The 15826-nt window shown below is 39.3% G+C and overlaps 1 protein-coding gene across 3 annotated transcripts in view; it reads right to left on the bottom strand.

The window, feature by feature from the left end:
* Nucleotides 1-15826, bottom strand: part of VPS13D (vacuolar protein sorting 13 homolog D) — a 1255097-nt gene that overhangs the window by 968067 nt on the left and 271204 nt on the right. For all 3 annotated transcript variants that reach the window (XM_053690423.1, XM_053690422.1, XM_053690424.1), the window contains 2 exons: nucleotides 11118-11233; nucleotides 10769-10981 (listed from right to left, as the gene is read on the bottom strand). In XM_053690423.1, coding sequence (XP_053546398.1) covers nucleotides 10769-10981; nucleotides 11118-11233 — 329 coding nt within the window. The remainder of the gene's footprint in view (nucleotides 1-10768; nucleotides 10982-11117; nucleotides 11234-15826) is intronic.

The following is a 15826-nucleotide window of genomic DNA, read 5'->3' as shown; positions in this document are numbered from 1 at the left end:
AAACATGCCAAAACACCATGACTTTGATTGGAAGATAAAAAAACGTGACTGATTAGAAAAAAATGGTCTTTGTGTCGGAGCTGACGGCGGACAACATAGTAAAGAAGCGCTTAGATATAGTTTAATATAGTAAGCTGTAAAATATGAATTTTTGATGAATTAAACACATATTATTTTTAAAATTGTACATAGAATGGTGATTAGTATATAGCTTGAATTTACTATCCCTTTAATGTCTCTTCAAGGTCTCTAAATACAGACTAGATATATGTCAACTTCCAAGAAAGAAGCAAGGGTACTAGACCCCAAAAGTTAAGTAATCTTCCTCACATAGAAGATGTGGTAGAAGTAGAGCAATAGTATCCTAAACCAACAAAACATGTTTTTTACCCCAGGCATACTAGGGAATGACAATAATTGATATGATGACATATGACTTAAAGTTATAAGCGAAAGATTATTTTCACCCTTAGAAACAAGGATATTTTTGCTGTCCTGAATATTTTTATGATACAGAGGATGAGAGAAAATGTAGAATTAACATAAAGGGCTCAATTTATCAATCCATGGCAGACAGGGGTGTACATATTCGCCCCTGTCTGCCTGAGCTCTCCTCTGGATTAGGACACAGAGAAGGAACAACAATTTCTTGATTGATATTCCTGTTAGTAACAACCTTAGCTAGGAACCCAGGCTTGGTACGCAAAACCACCTTATCAGCATGAAACACAAGACAAGGAGAGTCACATTGTAATGCAGATAGTTCAGAAACTCTTCGAGCTGAAGAGATAGCAACTAGGAACAAAACTTTCCAAGATAAAGGCTTAATATCTATGGAATGCATGGGTTCAAACGGAATCCCCTGAAGAACTCTAAGAACTAAATTTAGACTCCATGGCGGAGCAATAGGTTTAAACACAGGCTTAATTCCAACTAAAGCCTGACAAAAAGCCCGAACGTCTGGAACATCTGCCAGACGCTTGTGCAACAAAATAGACAGAGCAGATATCTGTCCCTTTAGGGAATCCTGATTTTACTCCAGGAAAAGCCTTTGGATTTGCACCAAAAAAGATATTTACGCCATATCTTATGATAAATTTTCCTGGTAACAGGCTTTCAAGCCTGAATCAAGGTATTTATGACTGACTCAGAGAAACCCCGCTTTGATAGAATTAAGCGTTCAATCTCCAAGCAGTCAGTTGCAGAGAAATTAGATTTGGATGCTTGAATGGACCTTGAATCAGAAGGTCCTGTCTCAATGGCAGAGACCAAGGTGGAAGGGATGACATGTCCACCAGGTCTGCATACCAAAGCCTGCGTGGCCACGCAGGCGCTATCAAAATCACAGATGCTCTCTCCTGTTTGATTCTGGCAATCAGACGTGGAAGGAGAGGGAAAGGTGGAAACACATAAGCCAGGTTGAACGACCAGGGTACTGCTAGAGCATCTATCAGTACAGCCTGAGGATCCCTTGACCTGGAGCCGTAACAAGGAAGTTTGGCGTTCTGACGAGACGCCATCAGATCCAACTCTGGTGTGCCCCATAGCCGAACCAGCTGAGCAAACACCTCCAGATAGAGTTCCCACTCCCCCGGATGAAAAGTTTGACGACTTAGAAAATCTGCCTCCCAGTTCTCTACACCTGGGATATAGATCGCTGACAGATGGCAAGAGTGAGCCTCTGCCCATTGGATTATCCTTGAGACCTCTATCATCGCTAAGGAACTCTTTGTTCCGCCCTGATGATTAATATAAGCCACAGTTGTGATGTTGTCCGACTGAAACATGATGAATCTGGCCGAAGCCAGCTGAGGCCATGCCTGGAGAGCATTGAATATCGCTCTTAATTCCAGAATATTTATCGGTAGGAGAGCCTCCTCCCGAGTCCACAAACCCTGAGCTTTCAGGGAATTCCAGACTGCACCCCAGCCCAGAAGACTGGCGTCTGTCATCACTATAACCCATTCTGGCCTGCGGAAACAAATTCACTGGGACAGATGATCCTGTGACAACCACCAAAGAAGAGAGTCTCTGGCCTCTTGATCCAGATTTATCTGAGGAGATAAATCCCCATAATACCCATTCCACTGATTGAGCATGCCTAGTTGCAGTGGTCTGAGATGCAAGCGAGTAAACGGAACTATGTCCATTGCCGCTACCATTAGTCCGATTACCTCCATACACTGAGCCACTGACGGCCGAGGAATGGAATGAAGAGCTCGGCAGGTGGACAAAATCTTTGATTTCCTGACCTCCGTCAGAAATATTTTCATGTCCACCGAGTCTATCAGAGTCCCTAGAAATTAAACTCTTGTGAGGGGGGAAAGATAACTCTTTTTTACGTTCACATTCCACCTGTGAGACCTTAGAAAGGCCAACACTAAGTCAGTGTGAGACTTGGCTAGTTGGAAGGACGACGCTTGAATTAGAATGTCGTCTATATAAGGCGCCACTGCTATGCCCCATGGCCTTAGAACCGCCAGAAGGGACCCTAGCACCTTCGTGAAGATTTGCGGCGCCCTGGCCAACCCGAAAGGAAGAGCCACAAACTGATAATGCTTGTCCAGAAAGGCGAACCTGAGGAAGTTGTGATGATCTTTGTGGATAGGAATGGGCAGATACGCATCCTTTAAGTCCACGGTGGTCATATATTGACCCTCCTGGATCAATGGTAAGATAGTCCGAATGGTCTCCATCTTGAAAGATGGAACTCTTAGGAATTGGTTTAGGATCTTGAGATCCAGAATTGGTCTGAAGGTTCCCTGCTTTTTGGGAACTATAAAGAGATTGGAGTAGAACCCCTGCCCCTGTTCTGCTTTTGGAACTGGGCAGATCACTCCCATGGTAAAAGGGTCTTCTACACAGCGTAAGAACGCCTCTCTTTTTGTCGGGTTTACAGACAATTGAGAAAGATGGAACCTTTCCCTTGGAGGGAAATCCTTGAAATCTAGAAGGTATCCCTGGGTTACAATTTCTACTGCTCAGGAATCCTGAACTTCTCTTGCCCAGGCCTGAGCAAAGAGAGAGAGTCTGCCCCCTACTAGATCCGGTCCCTTGATTCCCCATTCCTAACGAGCAAAATAAAATGTTGCAAATTATGCGGTCCGTGTATAAGCTGTATACGATGAACTGTGGGCATGTGTGTCTTCAAAACTGTAATGTGCATATGCGACTCATATAAAAATACAAGAAGCATGATTTCACACACATTTTTTTTTCTGGTGAAACATGCCAAAACACCATGACTTTGATTGGAAGATAAAAAAACGTGACTGATTAGAAAAAAATGGTCTTTGTGTCGGGGCTGACGGCGGACAACATAGTAAAGAAGCGCTTAGATATAGTTTAATATAGTAAGCTGTAAAATATGAATTTTTGATGAATTAAACACATATTATTTTTAAAATTGTACATAGAATGGTGATTAGTATATAGCTTGAATTTACTATCCCTTTAATGTCTCTTCAAGGTCTCTAAATACAGACTAGATATATGTCAACTTCCAAGAAAGAAGCAAGGGTACTAGACCCCAAAAGTTAAGTAATCTTCCTCTCATAGAAGATGTGGTAGAAGTAGAGCAATAGTATCCTAAACCAACAAAACATGTTTTTTACCCCAGGCATACTAGGGAATGACAATAATTGATATGATGACATATGACTTAAAGTTATAAGCGAAAGATTATTTTCACCCTTAGAAACAAGGATATTTTTGCTGTCCTGAATATTTTTATGATACAGAGGATGAGAGAAAATGTAGAATTAACATAAAGGGCTCAATTTATCAATCCATGGCAGACAGGGGTGTACATATTCGCCCCTGTCTGCCTGAGCTCTCCTCTGGAGGGCACCAATCAGCTACCCTTTGCATGTGAGCACTCCTTTGCGCTTGCGTGCAACCCCACCCCCTGCCTGTGCACAGCCAATCATGTGCGGACAGGAGGTGTCAATCTCTCCGGTCTGACAAGACTGAGGAGATTGAAATTCTCCACCTAAGAGGTGGAGAACAGGGTAGGGAAGCAGCGGTCTGATGACCACTGCTTGATAAATCCTGACGGCAGGTTTTCTTGTGTGAACCTGCAGTCAAAGGGAGGAGAAAGCTTGATCAATCGAGCCCAAAAGGGCAAACTGGAAGCAGTAGCAGTTCTGATCTACTGACAAAGGCAGCCCTGGTTCACGCTTCTGATGAGAATGGCCAGGGCTTGAGAAATTTAAGAGCCAACATTTTTTGGGTGGTAACCAAATAATTTCAGGATACCTTACTGACCCATCAAATTCAAAGAATCTAGTCACAGAAAATAGAGTGGACATCTGTCACTATTAACTGCCAACAATAAACTAAGAAACACAATGCTAATATAACACGGTTGCAAAGATTAGATCACTGGGCATCTGGCTCCCTTGTACATAAGTATTCAATGTTATGTGCTGTTTAAAATACAGAACAAACATGAAAGTGTGCCCTCCTAATAGCAGCAACATCAGAATTGCAACACAGGTACAAAAGCCAAATGTCCATCAAACTATTCAGCCTTCATAATTATAAGAAACAACAACAGAATAAAATAATATGTCACACAATATTCGAAAATGTCTAGTGAATGTATAACGATCAGAAGATTAAAAGTGCACATTACTGTAACTATGTATATATCCTATTATATAAAAGGCCAAGTGTGTTTGTCTGAAGCTGTCATGCGCAGTAGAGACAGCACAAGGACAAACACACCTGGCCTTACCTGACAATCCATGCTGTTTGCTGCAAAAGTGGGCGTGGTCAGGCGGGACCGTGGGCGGGACCATGCATGGTCAGGGTGTGGCGGGGGCGTGGATGGCGCGACATAGAGGGGAGAGAAATAGAAAGAGGGGGAGAGACAAAAGGAGATAAGAAAGAGCTAAAGAGAGGGGGGAGAGCAAAAGAGAGGGGGGAGAGCAAAAGAGAGGGGAAAGTGCAGAAGAGAGGGGGAGAGAGAGCAAAAGAGAGGGGAAAGAGACAGAGCAAAAGAGAGGGGGGGAGAGAGAGCAAAAGAGAGGGGGGAGAGAGAGCAAGAGAGGGGAGAGAGACAGAGCAAAATAGAGGGGGGAGAGAGAGAGCAAAAGAGAGGGGGGGAGAGAGAGAGCAAAAGAGAGGGGGAGAGAGAGATCAAAAAAGAAAGGAGAGAGACAGAGCAAAAGAGAGGGGGGAGAGAGAGAGCGCAAGAGAGAGGGGGGGAGAGAGAGTGCAAAAGAGAGGGGAGAGAGAGAGAGCACAAAAGAGGGGGAGAGAGAGCACAAAAGAGGGGGGGAGAGAGCGCAAAATAGAGGGGGAGAGAGAGAGAGCACAAAAGAGAGGGGAAGAGAGCAAAAGAGAGGGGAAGAGAGCAAAAGAGAGGGGGAGAGAAAGCAAAAGAGAGGGGGAGAGCGCAAATAAGAGGTGGAGCGAGAGAGAGCGCAAAAGAGAGGGGGAGAGAGCACATAAGAGGGGGGAAGAGAGCGCAAAAGAGAGGGGGAGAGAGCGCAAAAGAGAGGGGGAGAAAGAGCAAAAGAGAGGGGGAGAAAGAGCAAAAGAGAGGGGGGAGAGAGAGAGCAAAATAGAGGGGGAGAGAGACAGCAAAAGAGAGGGGGAGCAAGATTGTGCGCAAAAGAGAGGGGGAGAGAGCGCAAAAGAGAGGGGGAGAGAGTGCAAAAGAGAAAGGGAGAGAGCACAAAAGAGAGGGGGAGAGAGCACAAATGAGAGGGGGAGAGAGAGAGCAAGGGGTGGGAGCGCTGTACTGCAAAAAATGGCCGTGTGAACGGGCTTTAGGACTAATATATATATATATATATATATATATATATATATATATATATATATATATATATATATATATATATATATATATATATATATATATATATATATATAGTCTTTATAGCATGGCCTAGTACTCACGGTAACCTTTGAACCACCGGGGTGCACATCAAAGAGATCCTGCATAATTCACAGATCCAACATATCGCAAAAAGGAAGGCACTCGCCGGGTTTAATAAGGATAAAGTTTTATTCCTTATGAAGTAACCTTTCGGAGTTTTACCTCCGTTTTCAAACTGACAACAAGAATCAATGCTATACACAGCCTTAAATACCCCTTCACCTTAATCACCTAGTGCAGGTGTTGCACAACACTTAGCACGCATCATCAGACAGTGCCCGTATCTTAGCAACCAACAACAAACAACCTTAAGTGAACACCTTTCACTACAACTAATAATGAACATGTAAAACTAACTTATTTAAAAACAATTGAATTGCTGCTATATTACACCTATTAGCACTAATAAGGTAACTAAATACATTAATATATGTCTCGAGCACAGAAATTTCGACAGTACTTTGTATACTAAACTGCATTACTAACTCAGGACTAATATGTACAGGATATAACCTCATAATATACCGAAAACATCCACACATTTCCTAAATCCAGTATTCTAATTTCTAGAAACAGACACATACGGCACTCAAAGGATTGCTAATCTCGGCTGTCCTGCATCAAAGGATGACATGAAATCTCTTTGTCATGCCAAACCTCAGTCCCACAGCCTTAACTCATCCCGGCATCATACATATAACAAAACAAACAGAAAACTACCTGACAATACAACAAATCATAAACCATACTAAAAACATAAAATAAGCAAACAACAGGAAGTACGGTTTAATTTAACCAGAAGTGAGAGGGAGGCACTAAAGGGTTTAACTAAAGATGAATCAATTGTCATAAGAAGGGCTGACAAGGGTGGTGCTGTGGTCGTTCTGGACTATGAATATTATCGGAAAGAAATATTACAACAGCTCAATGAAAAAGATACCTATAGGACACTACCCAGCAACCCTACTACTAAGTTCAAGGAACGGATTGATGACCTATTAAAAGAGGCATTTGCTATGGAGTGGATTGATAAACATACATTTGAATTCCTTACTAAGGATTATCCGAAGGTTCCTGTTTTTTACACACTTACCAAGATCCATAAGAATCCAAGTTAACCACCGGGACGACCAATAGTTGCTGCAACAGACTCACTCCTTCAACCACTGGCAGTATACGTGGATAGTGTACTACAACCAATAGTGCAACACATGTCGAGTTACCTGAAGGACTCAAGCGATGTCATTAAATTGTTGAAAAATATAGGACCAGTGAGGGATGAGGATATACTTGTGACATTGGACGTTACAAGTCTTTTATACGGTCATCCCACATGGGGAAGGTATAGAGTCCATTAAGAGACATCTTCTGAAATACCCCTATGTGGGACCCCCAAATGGGTTAATAATTGAGCTTTTGGAAAGCTGTCTTAAAATGAATTTCTTCCGCTTCGAGCGAACATATTATTTACAGTTGACAGGAACAGCGATGGGGTCGAATGTGGCCCCATCATATGCGAACCTCTTTATGGATGAATTTGAGAGCAATAACAACCATATCTTCAGAAATCCTAATGTCTTAACTTACAGAAGATATATAGATTACCTATTCGTTATATGGAGGGGAGACGCTGAATTGCTTCAGGAGTGGTTTGATGCGTTGAACCTAGTACATCGATCCTTAAAGTTCAAGATGAGCTGGAACAGGGAAACCATAGAGTTTCTGGATCTGAGGATATATAAAGAGGATGGTATCTTGCAGACCACTCTATACAAGAAGCCAACAGACAGAAACTCATTGCTTGAAGCATCTAGCTGTCACCCACCTGCGCTTAAAAAGGCACTCCCTAAATCGCAATTTATGTGGGTTAAAAGAAATAACACTCGGGAGGAGAATGCCAGCGTTCAGCTCAAGGAGATGAACGGAATTTCATTGAGAGAGGTTATAAGAAGAAGGCCCTTAATGAGCAGTTACAAGCAATACAGAGGATGAGTACTAGTCGTAGGAAAGTTGACAGTAAGAAAAGGCTGACATTTACAACTACCTATGCAGCGGATAAGAATGGATTTAATGGGATCTTGAGACGAAATTGGGAAATCCTGCAGAGTGATGATGCACTTCCGTTTAAGGATATGATGGCACCGAGAATAGGGTACAAAAAAGGTAAATCCCTTAAGGACAATCTGCAATTGACGGACCCTACACACTGTTATTCTAAAAACTGAATAAGCAGACAGGCACTGAAACCAGGATGTTTCAGTGGTGACCTGCACGACCCCTTATATAGTGTATATGCTCCACTGTCCTTGCAGCCTATTCTATGTAGGTAAGACCTGTGACAACCTGAGGGTTAGGATGGCTAACCATAGGAGCGCCATTAGACAAGCCATCAAAAATGGAGAATCAAATCAACCAGTGGCTAGACACTTCCAACAACAAGGGCATAGTGTGGCTGACCTGCGATACACGATAATTGATCATATTCCTGAGATGAGCAGAGGTGGCGACAGGAACAGATTGTTACTCCAAAGAGAGACAAGGTGGACCTACGAGCTGGACACTATAATCCCTAAAGGACTGAACACTAAACTTGAGTGGCATAGTTTCCTATAATCTCTGCATGAGATAGTTATACCCAGTATCTTTTATCTGTATTTTATGTTTATTTGGTGATGTGTTGTCTTTTTATGATTTTTATGATTATTTTTTATTTATTTATTTATTTAAAAAAAAAAAATTACTTTGTTCTTTGTGTGTCCTTTTTGTGGTTGTCTTTCGTTGGTTTGTTTTTTATTTATTTATTTTTTTTATTGCTTTTTGTTTATTTTATGTTTTTAGTCTGGTTTATGTGATGTCTTTCATGGTGTTTTATTTTTTGTTGTTGATATTTTTGACTTTGTTCTTTGTGTGTCCTTTTTTGTGGCTGTCTTTCGTTGTTTTGTTTTTTTTGTTTTTTTTATTGTTTTTTGTGGTTTGCTTATTTTATGTTTTTAGTCTGGTTTATGATTTGTTGTATTGTCAGGTAGTTTTCTGTTTGTTTTGTTACATGTATGATGCCGGGATGAGTTAAGGCTGTGGGACTGAGGTTTGGCATGACAAAGAGATTTCATGTCATCCTTTGATGCAGGACAGCCGAGATTAGCAATCCTTTGAGTGCCGTATGTATCTGTTTCTAGAAATTAGAATAATGGATTTAGGAAATGTGTGGATGTTTTCGGTATATTATGAGGTTATATCCTGTACATATTAGTCCTGAGTTAGTAATGCAGTTTAGTATACAAAGTACTGTAGAAATTGCTGTGCTCGAGACATATATTATATTATTTAGTTACCTTATTAGCGCTAATAGGTGTAATATTGCAGCAATTCAATTGTTTTTAAATAAGTTAGTTTTACACGTTCATTATTAGTTGTAGTGAAAGGTGTTCACTTAAGGTTGTTTGTTGTTGGTTGCTAAGATACGGGCACTGTCTGATGATGCGTGCTAAGTGTTGTGCAACACCTGCACTAGGTGATTAAGGTGAAGGGGTATTTAAGGCTGTGTATAGCATTGATTCTTGTTGTCAGTTTGAAAACGGAGGTAAAACTCCGAAAGGTTACTTCATAAGGAATAAAACTTTATCCTTATTAAACCCGGCGAGTGCCTTCCTTTTTGCAATATATATATATATATATATATATATATATATATATATATATATATATATATATATATGTATATATATATATATATATATATATATAATCTGCAGATTTCCGATATTGAGCTTCTGCCCCTCTGCCAATATGGGGTCAGTCTTTGATGTTAAATTAGTAGTGTGTTAAAGTCTTATCACTTTTATGGGTTTTTTTGTCATTTTATTTTATAATTCTAAAGACATAGAAAGGTACAATTTGAAATGAATATTCTGATCTGATTATGTTATTTTGCATAAAAAAGGGACATAGCCAAAAAATGTAATTAACGCCACATTATTTTAAAGAGAAGTAAAATCAAAATTACACAGTGTATACAATTTTAAGCATCCTTCCAATCAATTTTTATTTTATTTTTATTTTTTTTTATTGAGATATATAAACAGACAATAAGGTTACAATTTTTGACAGTCATAAATTAGAACATATGATAGAGCTGTGACAACAAATGTAGTAATAATAGGCTTTAAATACCATATTCTGTACCTTACATACCATAATTGTCTATTCCTTTGAGAGTGAATTGAACACAAGAAAAATTTAACACAACTTTGAAATTTGAAATTATAATTAAGACCTTTTCTCATGAAGGGTTTAAAGTTTTTTTCATTTTTCAGAAGTTTAAAGTATAAATTGTAAGCAGTCATGGAGGTTTAAGAGGAAAAAAGAAGGAAATAGAAGAAAGGTCAGCAAGCATACGAGGAAGGGGGAGAAACGGGGAACCAAAGTTCAGGGGGAAAAAAATAAATAAAATTAAATTATATCTCTCTTCGCCAGCATGCCAGCATCATCTCATGAATCTCAAGTTGGTGTATCTTTAGGTAATGATATCTTTCCAGAGAGACAGAGAGAGGAGGTTGGAGACAGAAAGCCTCCATTCCCCCAGGGAGGGGATTGTTTGGGATTTCCAGTGTTTTGGTATGAGTTTTTTAGCTGCAGTAATCATTATTAGAAACCAATCAATTTTTTTTATCAAAACTGCTTCATTTTCTTGGTACCCTTTGTTGAAGAGTAATCCCATATGTGCATGTGTCTTTAGCACTCTATAGCTGCAATGCTTGCAACAATTTTTGTTTCAATGTTATATGAACTCCATTAGAAGATATTAAAACGTAGGAAAGTTTGATAATACATCATAGCATATTTAAGAAACAGATTAATAGGCATCACATGACTTCATACCTGAAATGTAGCTCAATCTGAAGGGAACCTGGAATGACACTGTTCTTGGATGGTTGTAAGATACAATTAAACACATTGGGTTTGTGTATTGCAGGTAACTTCTGTCCAGAAAAACGAGTGTCAAATGCCATCATGGAATGGGACACCAGGTTTATGGATTTTGTTTGGTTTGAAAAGCTTTCAAAGAGCAATTTTGACTTTTTAAAGTCAAACCTATGGGTAAAATATGAAAAAATCATTAATTTTTTTATACAGAGAGTAAATAAAGTAGTCATCCCAGTTGAAATCTATGCTTGCTCTAAATAGTGATCTAGTTATTTCTGTATCCAATGTTGCCTTTGTTCAGTACCTGGCCAAAGAATTGTAAGATCCATCTTTTCCTTTGTCTTCAAGAAGTTCCAAACTTACATTTACCATATCAATTAGGAAAGACACCCCAGTATAAACGTCACCGCTTAAAACAGTCTGCAAGTGAAAAGAGCAGACATTGAGGGATATGTAAAAATATAAACGCAACTTTACAAACAGGTTAGAACAGAAAATAATATAAAATAGAATAAAAAAAGAGCAATGTTAAAGTGCCATAAAACATTTTGAGTTATGTGCATATAATAAAAGGGTCAACTGAGGTAAAACAGTGTGTGAAAAAAGTGTAAAAAAAAGCTTAAGTATTTTAATAACATTTCCCAAAATCTGCAAAAACTAAATTTATGCTTACCTGATACATTTCTTTCCGGGCATGGAGAGTCCACAATGTCATTCCAATTACTAGTGGGATATTCAACTCTTGGCCAGCAGGAGGAGGCAAAGAGCATCCCAGCAAAGCTGTTATAAGTGTAACTTCCCTTACCAATAATCCCCAGTCATTCAGCCGAAGGAAAATGGAAAAAGAAGAAACACAAGAGTGAAAAAGGTGCCTGAGGTTTACTCAAAAAAACTGCCGTATTAAAATTAAAAAGAGGGCGGGGTCGTGGACTCTCCATGTCTGAAAATAAAGAAATTTATCAGGAAAGCATAAATTTTGTTTTCTTTCCTATGGCATGGGGAGTCCACAACGTAATTTCAATTACTAGTGGGAACCAATACCCAAGCTAGAGGACACGGAATGAACAGGGAGGGAGAACGAGGCAGGAGGACCTAAACGGAAGGCACCACTGCATAAAGAACCTTTCTCCCAAAAGAGGTCTCAGCCGAGGCAAAAGTATCAAATTTGTAGAATTTGGAAAAAGTATTCACAGAGGACCATGTTGCCGCCTTGCAAAACTGTTCCACAGAAGCTTCAATCTTAAAAGGCCAAGATTAGGAGACAGCCCTAGTGGATTAAGCCATAATTCTCTCAGGAGGCTGCTGTCCAGCTGTCTCATAAGCCAAATGAATCATACTTCTTAGCCAGAAGGAAAGAGTAGTAGAAGTGGCCTTTTGAGCTTTACACTATCCAGAGTAAACAACAAACAGGGCTTAAGAATGACGAAAATCTTTAGTAGCTTGTAGGTAAAACAGAGCACGCACAACATCCAAGTCATGCAAAAGACGTTCCTTATGAGAAGAAGGATTAGGACAAAAAGCAGGGACTACAATTTCCTGATTAATGTTTCGATCAGACACCCCCTTAGGGAGAAATCCAATTTAGTATGAAGGACCACCTTTCTTCATGAAAAATAAGGTATAGGGAATCACACTGCAGAGCTGAAAGCTCAGAAACTCTGCGAGCAAAAGAAATAGCAAGGAGAAACAAAACCTTCCAAGATAACAACTTTATATCAACATCATGCATCAGCTCAAACAGAGCCTGCTGCAAAACTTTAAGAACTAGGTTTAGGCTCCAAGGAGGAGCAACAGGTTTAAATAAAGGTCTGATTCTGACCAGGGCCTGAACAAAAGCTTGAACATCTGGTAATATGCCAGACGTTTGGTCAAAAGAATAGACAGAGCAGAAATCTGACCCTTCAGAGTACTAACTGACAAATAAAATGTTCCAGGATAACAACTTATATCAACAGAATACATAGACTCAAACGGAGCCTATTGAAGCAAGAACTTAGGATTTTCTAAACTTTGACAGAAAAATCTTCATAGACAGAGAATCTTTTCCATTTCCAGATTCCCCTTCCACCCGAGGAAACGAAGAGTAGACAACAGAAAATCCAAAAAAGATCTTGTAAAAAGAAATATGGCGTCTGAACCAAGATATCATCCAGGTACGGAGCCACCGAAATGCCCTGAGATCTGATAACTTCCAGAAGAACAGGAAAAGGAAATGTTCCTTGTGAATAGGAACATGAAGGTACACATCCTTCAGGTCGATGGTAGTCATGAACTTACACACCTGAACCAAAGGGAGAATCAAACAGATAGTCTTCCATTTGAAGGATGAAACCTTGAAAAACATTTTTTATATATATAAACCACTCGAGGTCTAAAACAGGTCGAAAAGTTCCCTCTTTCCTGGATTGAACGACCCTGTTCCACCAAAGGAACTGGAACAATCACTCCCAGAGAAGCGAAAACTCTACGCAGTGTAAGAAAACCTCTTTCTGTAACCGGATTGTAGAAAATTTTGATAGGAGAAATCGGTCTCTGGAGGACAAGATTTTAATCCTATACGGAATCCCTGGAAGACTACTTCCACTGCACAGGGATACAATACAATGCAAAGCCAAGCCTGTTGAAAGAAGGAAGCCTGCCTCCTAACTGATCCGAGACTGAATCGGGGGTGGAACCTTCTTGCTGGTTTAGACTCAGAGGAAGGCTTCTAAGGTCTGCTTGCCCTTATTCCAAGATTGGCTCTATGAGGTCTTGGCTTGCTCAAATTTATAAGATGAGGAGGATTTATGTCCTTTGAAGATGTGAAAGGAACGAAAATTAGAAGTCTGTTGACCCCTAGGGTCTATCTCTCCATCCTCTGAAAAACAAGCTACCTTTTCATTAAAAAAACGTTCTCTAACATAGAGATGCTCCGGAGATGTTTCTAGTCACTGATTTACAGCTAAGCTGCATCACTGTCATGGCCATGTCCGGATATTAACCGTGAAAAAATCAGATTAGGAACAAAAAACAAAAATCGAATTTATAAGAGACAGAAACAAACATCGCCTCAAGATGAAGGAAATTATTCTCAAAGGCTAAGGCCGCACACCCCTGAGAACAGGGAACTGTCACAGCATTGTCCAGGAACAATCCTAAGATCTCTGCTGTTCTATCTCAACCTGTGGTTATGTCTCTGAGAGTACTGTATTTCAATGAATAAAAACATAGAAATAACTAATTAATCTTAAAGAACACAAAGAAAAACTGAATATTATACATAAAAACTAATGTATCATAGATAAAACCAGTGTCGCCTCAATATGAGGAAAATTATTAAATGACTCTATTAAAATCATAGGAATAAATATAGCATGAAGAAATAAGTCCCCATCCATAATAGGGAATAATATAAAAATCCCCTCATATGAGAGAGATTAAAACAAGGAGTCCCAGTACCCAACATAGTAAACCTCATTATAAATATATCTAAGCTATGAAATTAGAATTATAATATGAGAGCACTTAGATATCTAATTAATTTTCATGTTACCAACAGTGTGATAGTTTTCAAATAAGAAGAGACTGAATGCAGATGAATACACATAAAATCTTAAAAATGTGAATTAACATATACATAAAACTGCCACTAAATGGCAGCAACTAGCATGAAATCTCATGATAGCAAAATAAAAGAGCATTTGATCTCTTAGAATATTCTAAAACACAAATGCAGAGAAATAAAAATGAGGACAAAGAGGTCCCATTTCCTAATAGATACTTATATAATATTCTTCATCTAGAAAGACGAAATCCTGAGGAAAATGTGAGACACCTAAGGTCTAAAAAGGGAATTACCCTTCTTTCCAAAGGAAAAATTATCAAAAGATATTAGAAAATATCACTGATGAATATGTAAAAACAAGCAGTAGGAGCGTGCAATACTACTAATCTAACATAAAATCTAGACATAGCTGTGATCACCTCAAAATGATAAACGGGACACTGTCATGCCCCCATGGGGATTACATTCTTATCTCTTGTGTAATGATCCCAGTGACCTTCCACTGAGTCACCAGAGAGTCTCTTAATAAGGAGAACACCATCCAACTTGTATCCCCGTCAGAGGAATAAAAATCAATAAGTCATAGAGAATGATAAACATTCATAAAAATAGAGTATGAATCGGACATAAAGCAACATCCAAAGACATGCTAAATCTCTCCAACTATAATAATAGATAATAGATGGGAAATACACAGAACAAAATGAATACCTAATGGTATATTATACTATGTTAACTTAAACAGAACATATTGTTTAAAAAGAGGCACCAGATTTCTATAACAGAAATTCAGACCATAATGTCAGTAAACTACCACTAGACAGCAGTAAAGGGCAGGGAATCCCTGATATTACCTAGCAGAGAAAGGTCCTTGCATATACAGATTAAATAAAATCTCATCAGGTAGTCAACAGACCCTGCTGAATACAAGGAGTATAGTAAAAACTGATCCTCTATCATTAAATAGAGAATAGACATTATGAGCGCTTCTATAAGAAGGGCATGTATAAAACCCTCAACAGACCTTAATACTCAAATAGAATTCCCTTATTGAGATCATGTCTGGGAAAGAGATCTCTTATCCAAAAAGGAGAATAAGCAGCTCATAGTTCGATCACTATTAGGCATAAAAACAAGCTGACTCCTTAATACCATCTCTCACACGAAAAATGTAGAAAAACATAATTTATGCTTACCAGATAAATCTCTTTCCTTCCTTACAGGGAGAGTCCATGACTTCATTCCTTACTGTTGGGAAATACAACACTTGGCCACCAGGAGGAGCAAAGACACCCCAGCCAAAGGCTTAAGTATCCCTCCTACTTCCCCTATCCCTCAGTCATTCTGCAGAGGGAACAAGGAAAAGTAGGAGAAACATCAGGGTATAAAAGGTGCCAGAAGAAATAATAAAAAAAGGGAGCCGCCCATCGAAAATAATAAATTACGGACAGGGTCGTGGACTCTCCCTG

This window comes from Bombina bombina, chromosome 8, assembly GCF_027579735.1.
Source record: "Bombina bombina isolate aBomBom1 chromosome 8, aBomBom1.pri, whole genome shotgun sequence".
Classification (NCBI taxonomy): Eukaryota; Metazoa; Chordata; class Amphibia; order Anura; family Bombinatoridae; genus Bombina; species Bombina bombina.
This window is presented reverse-complemented; position numbering and strand designations above follow the sequence as displayed.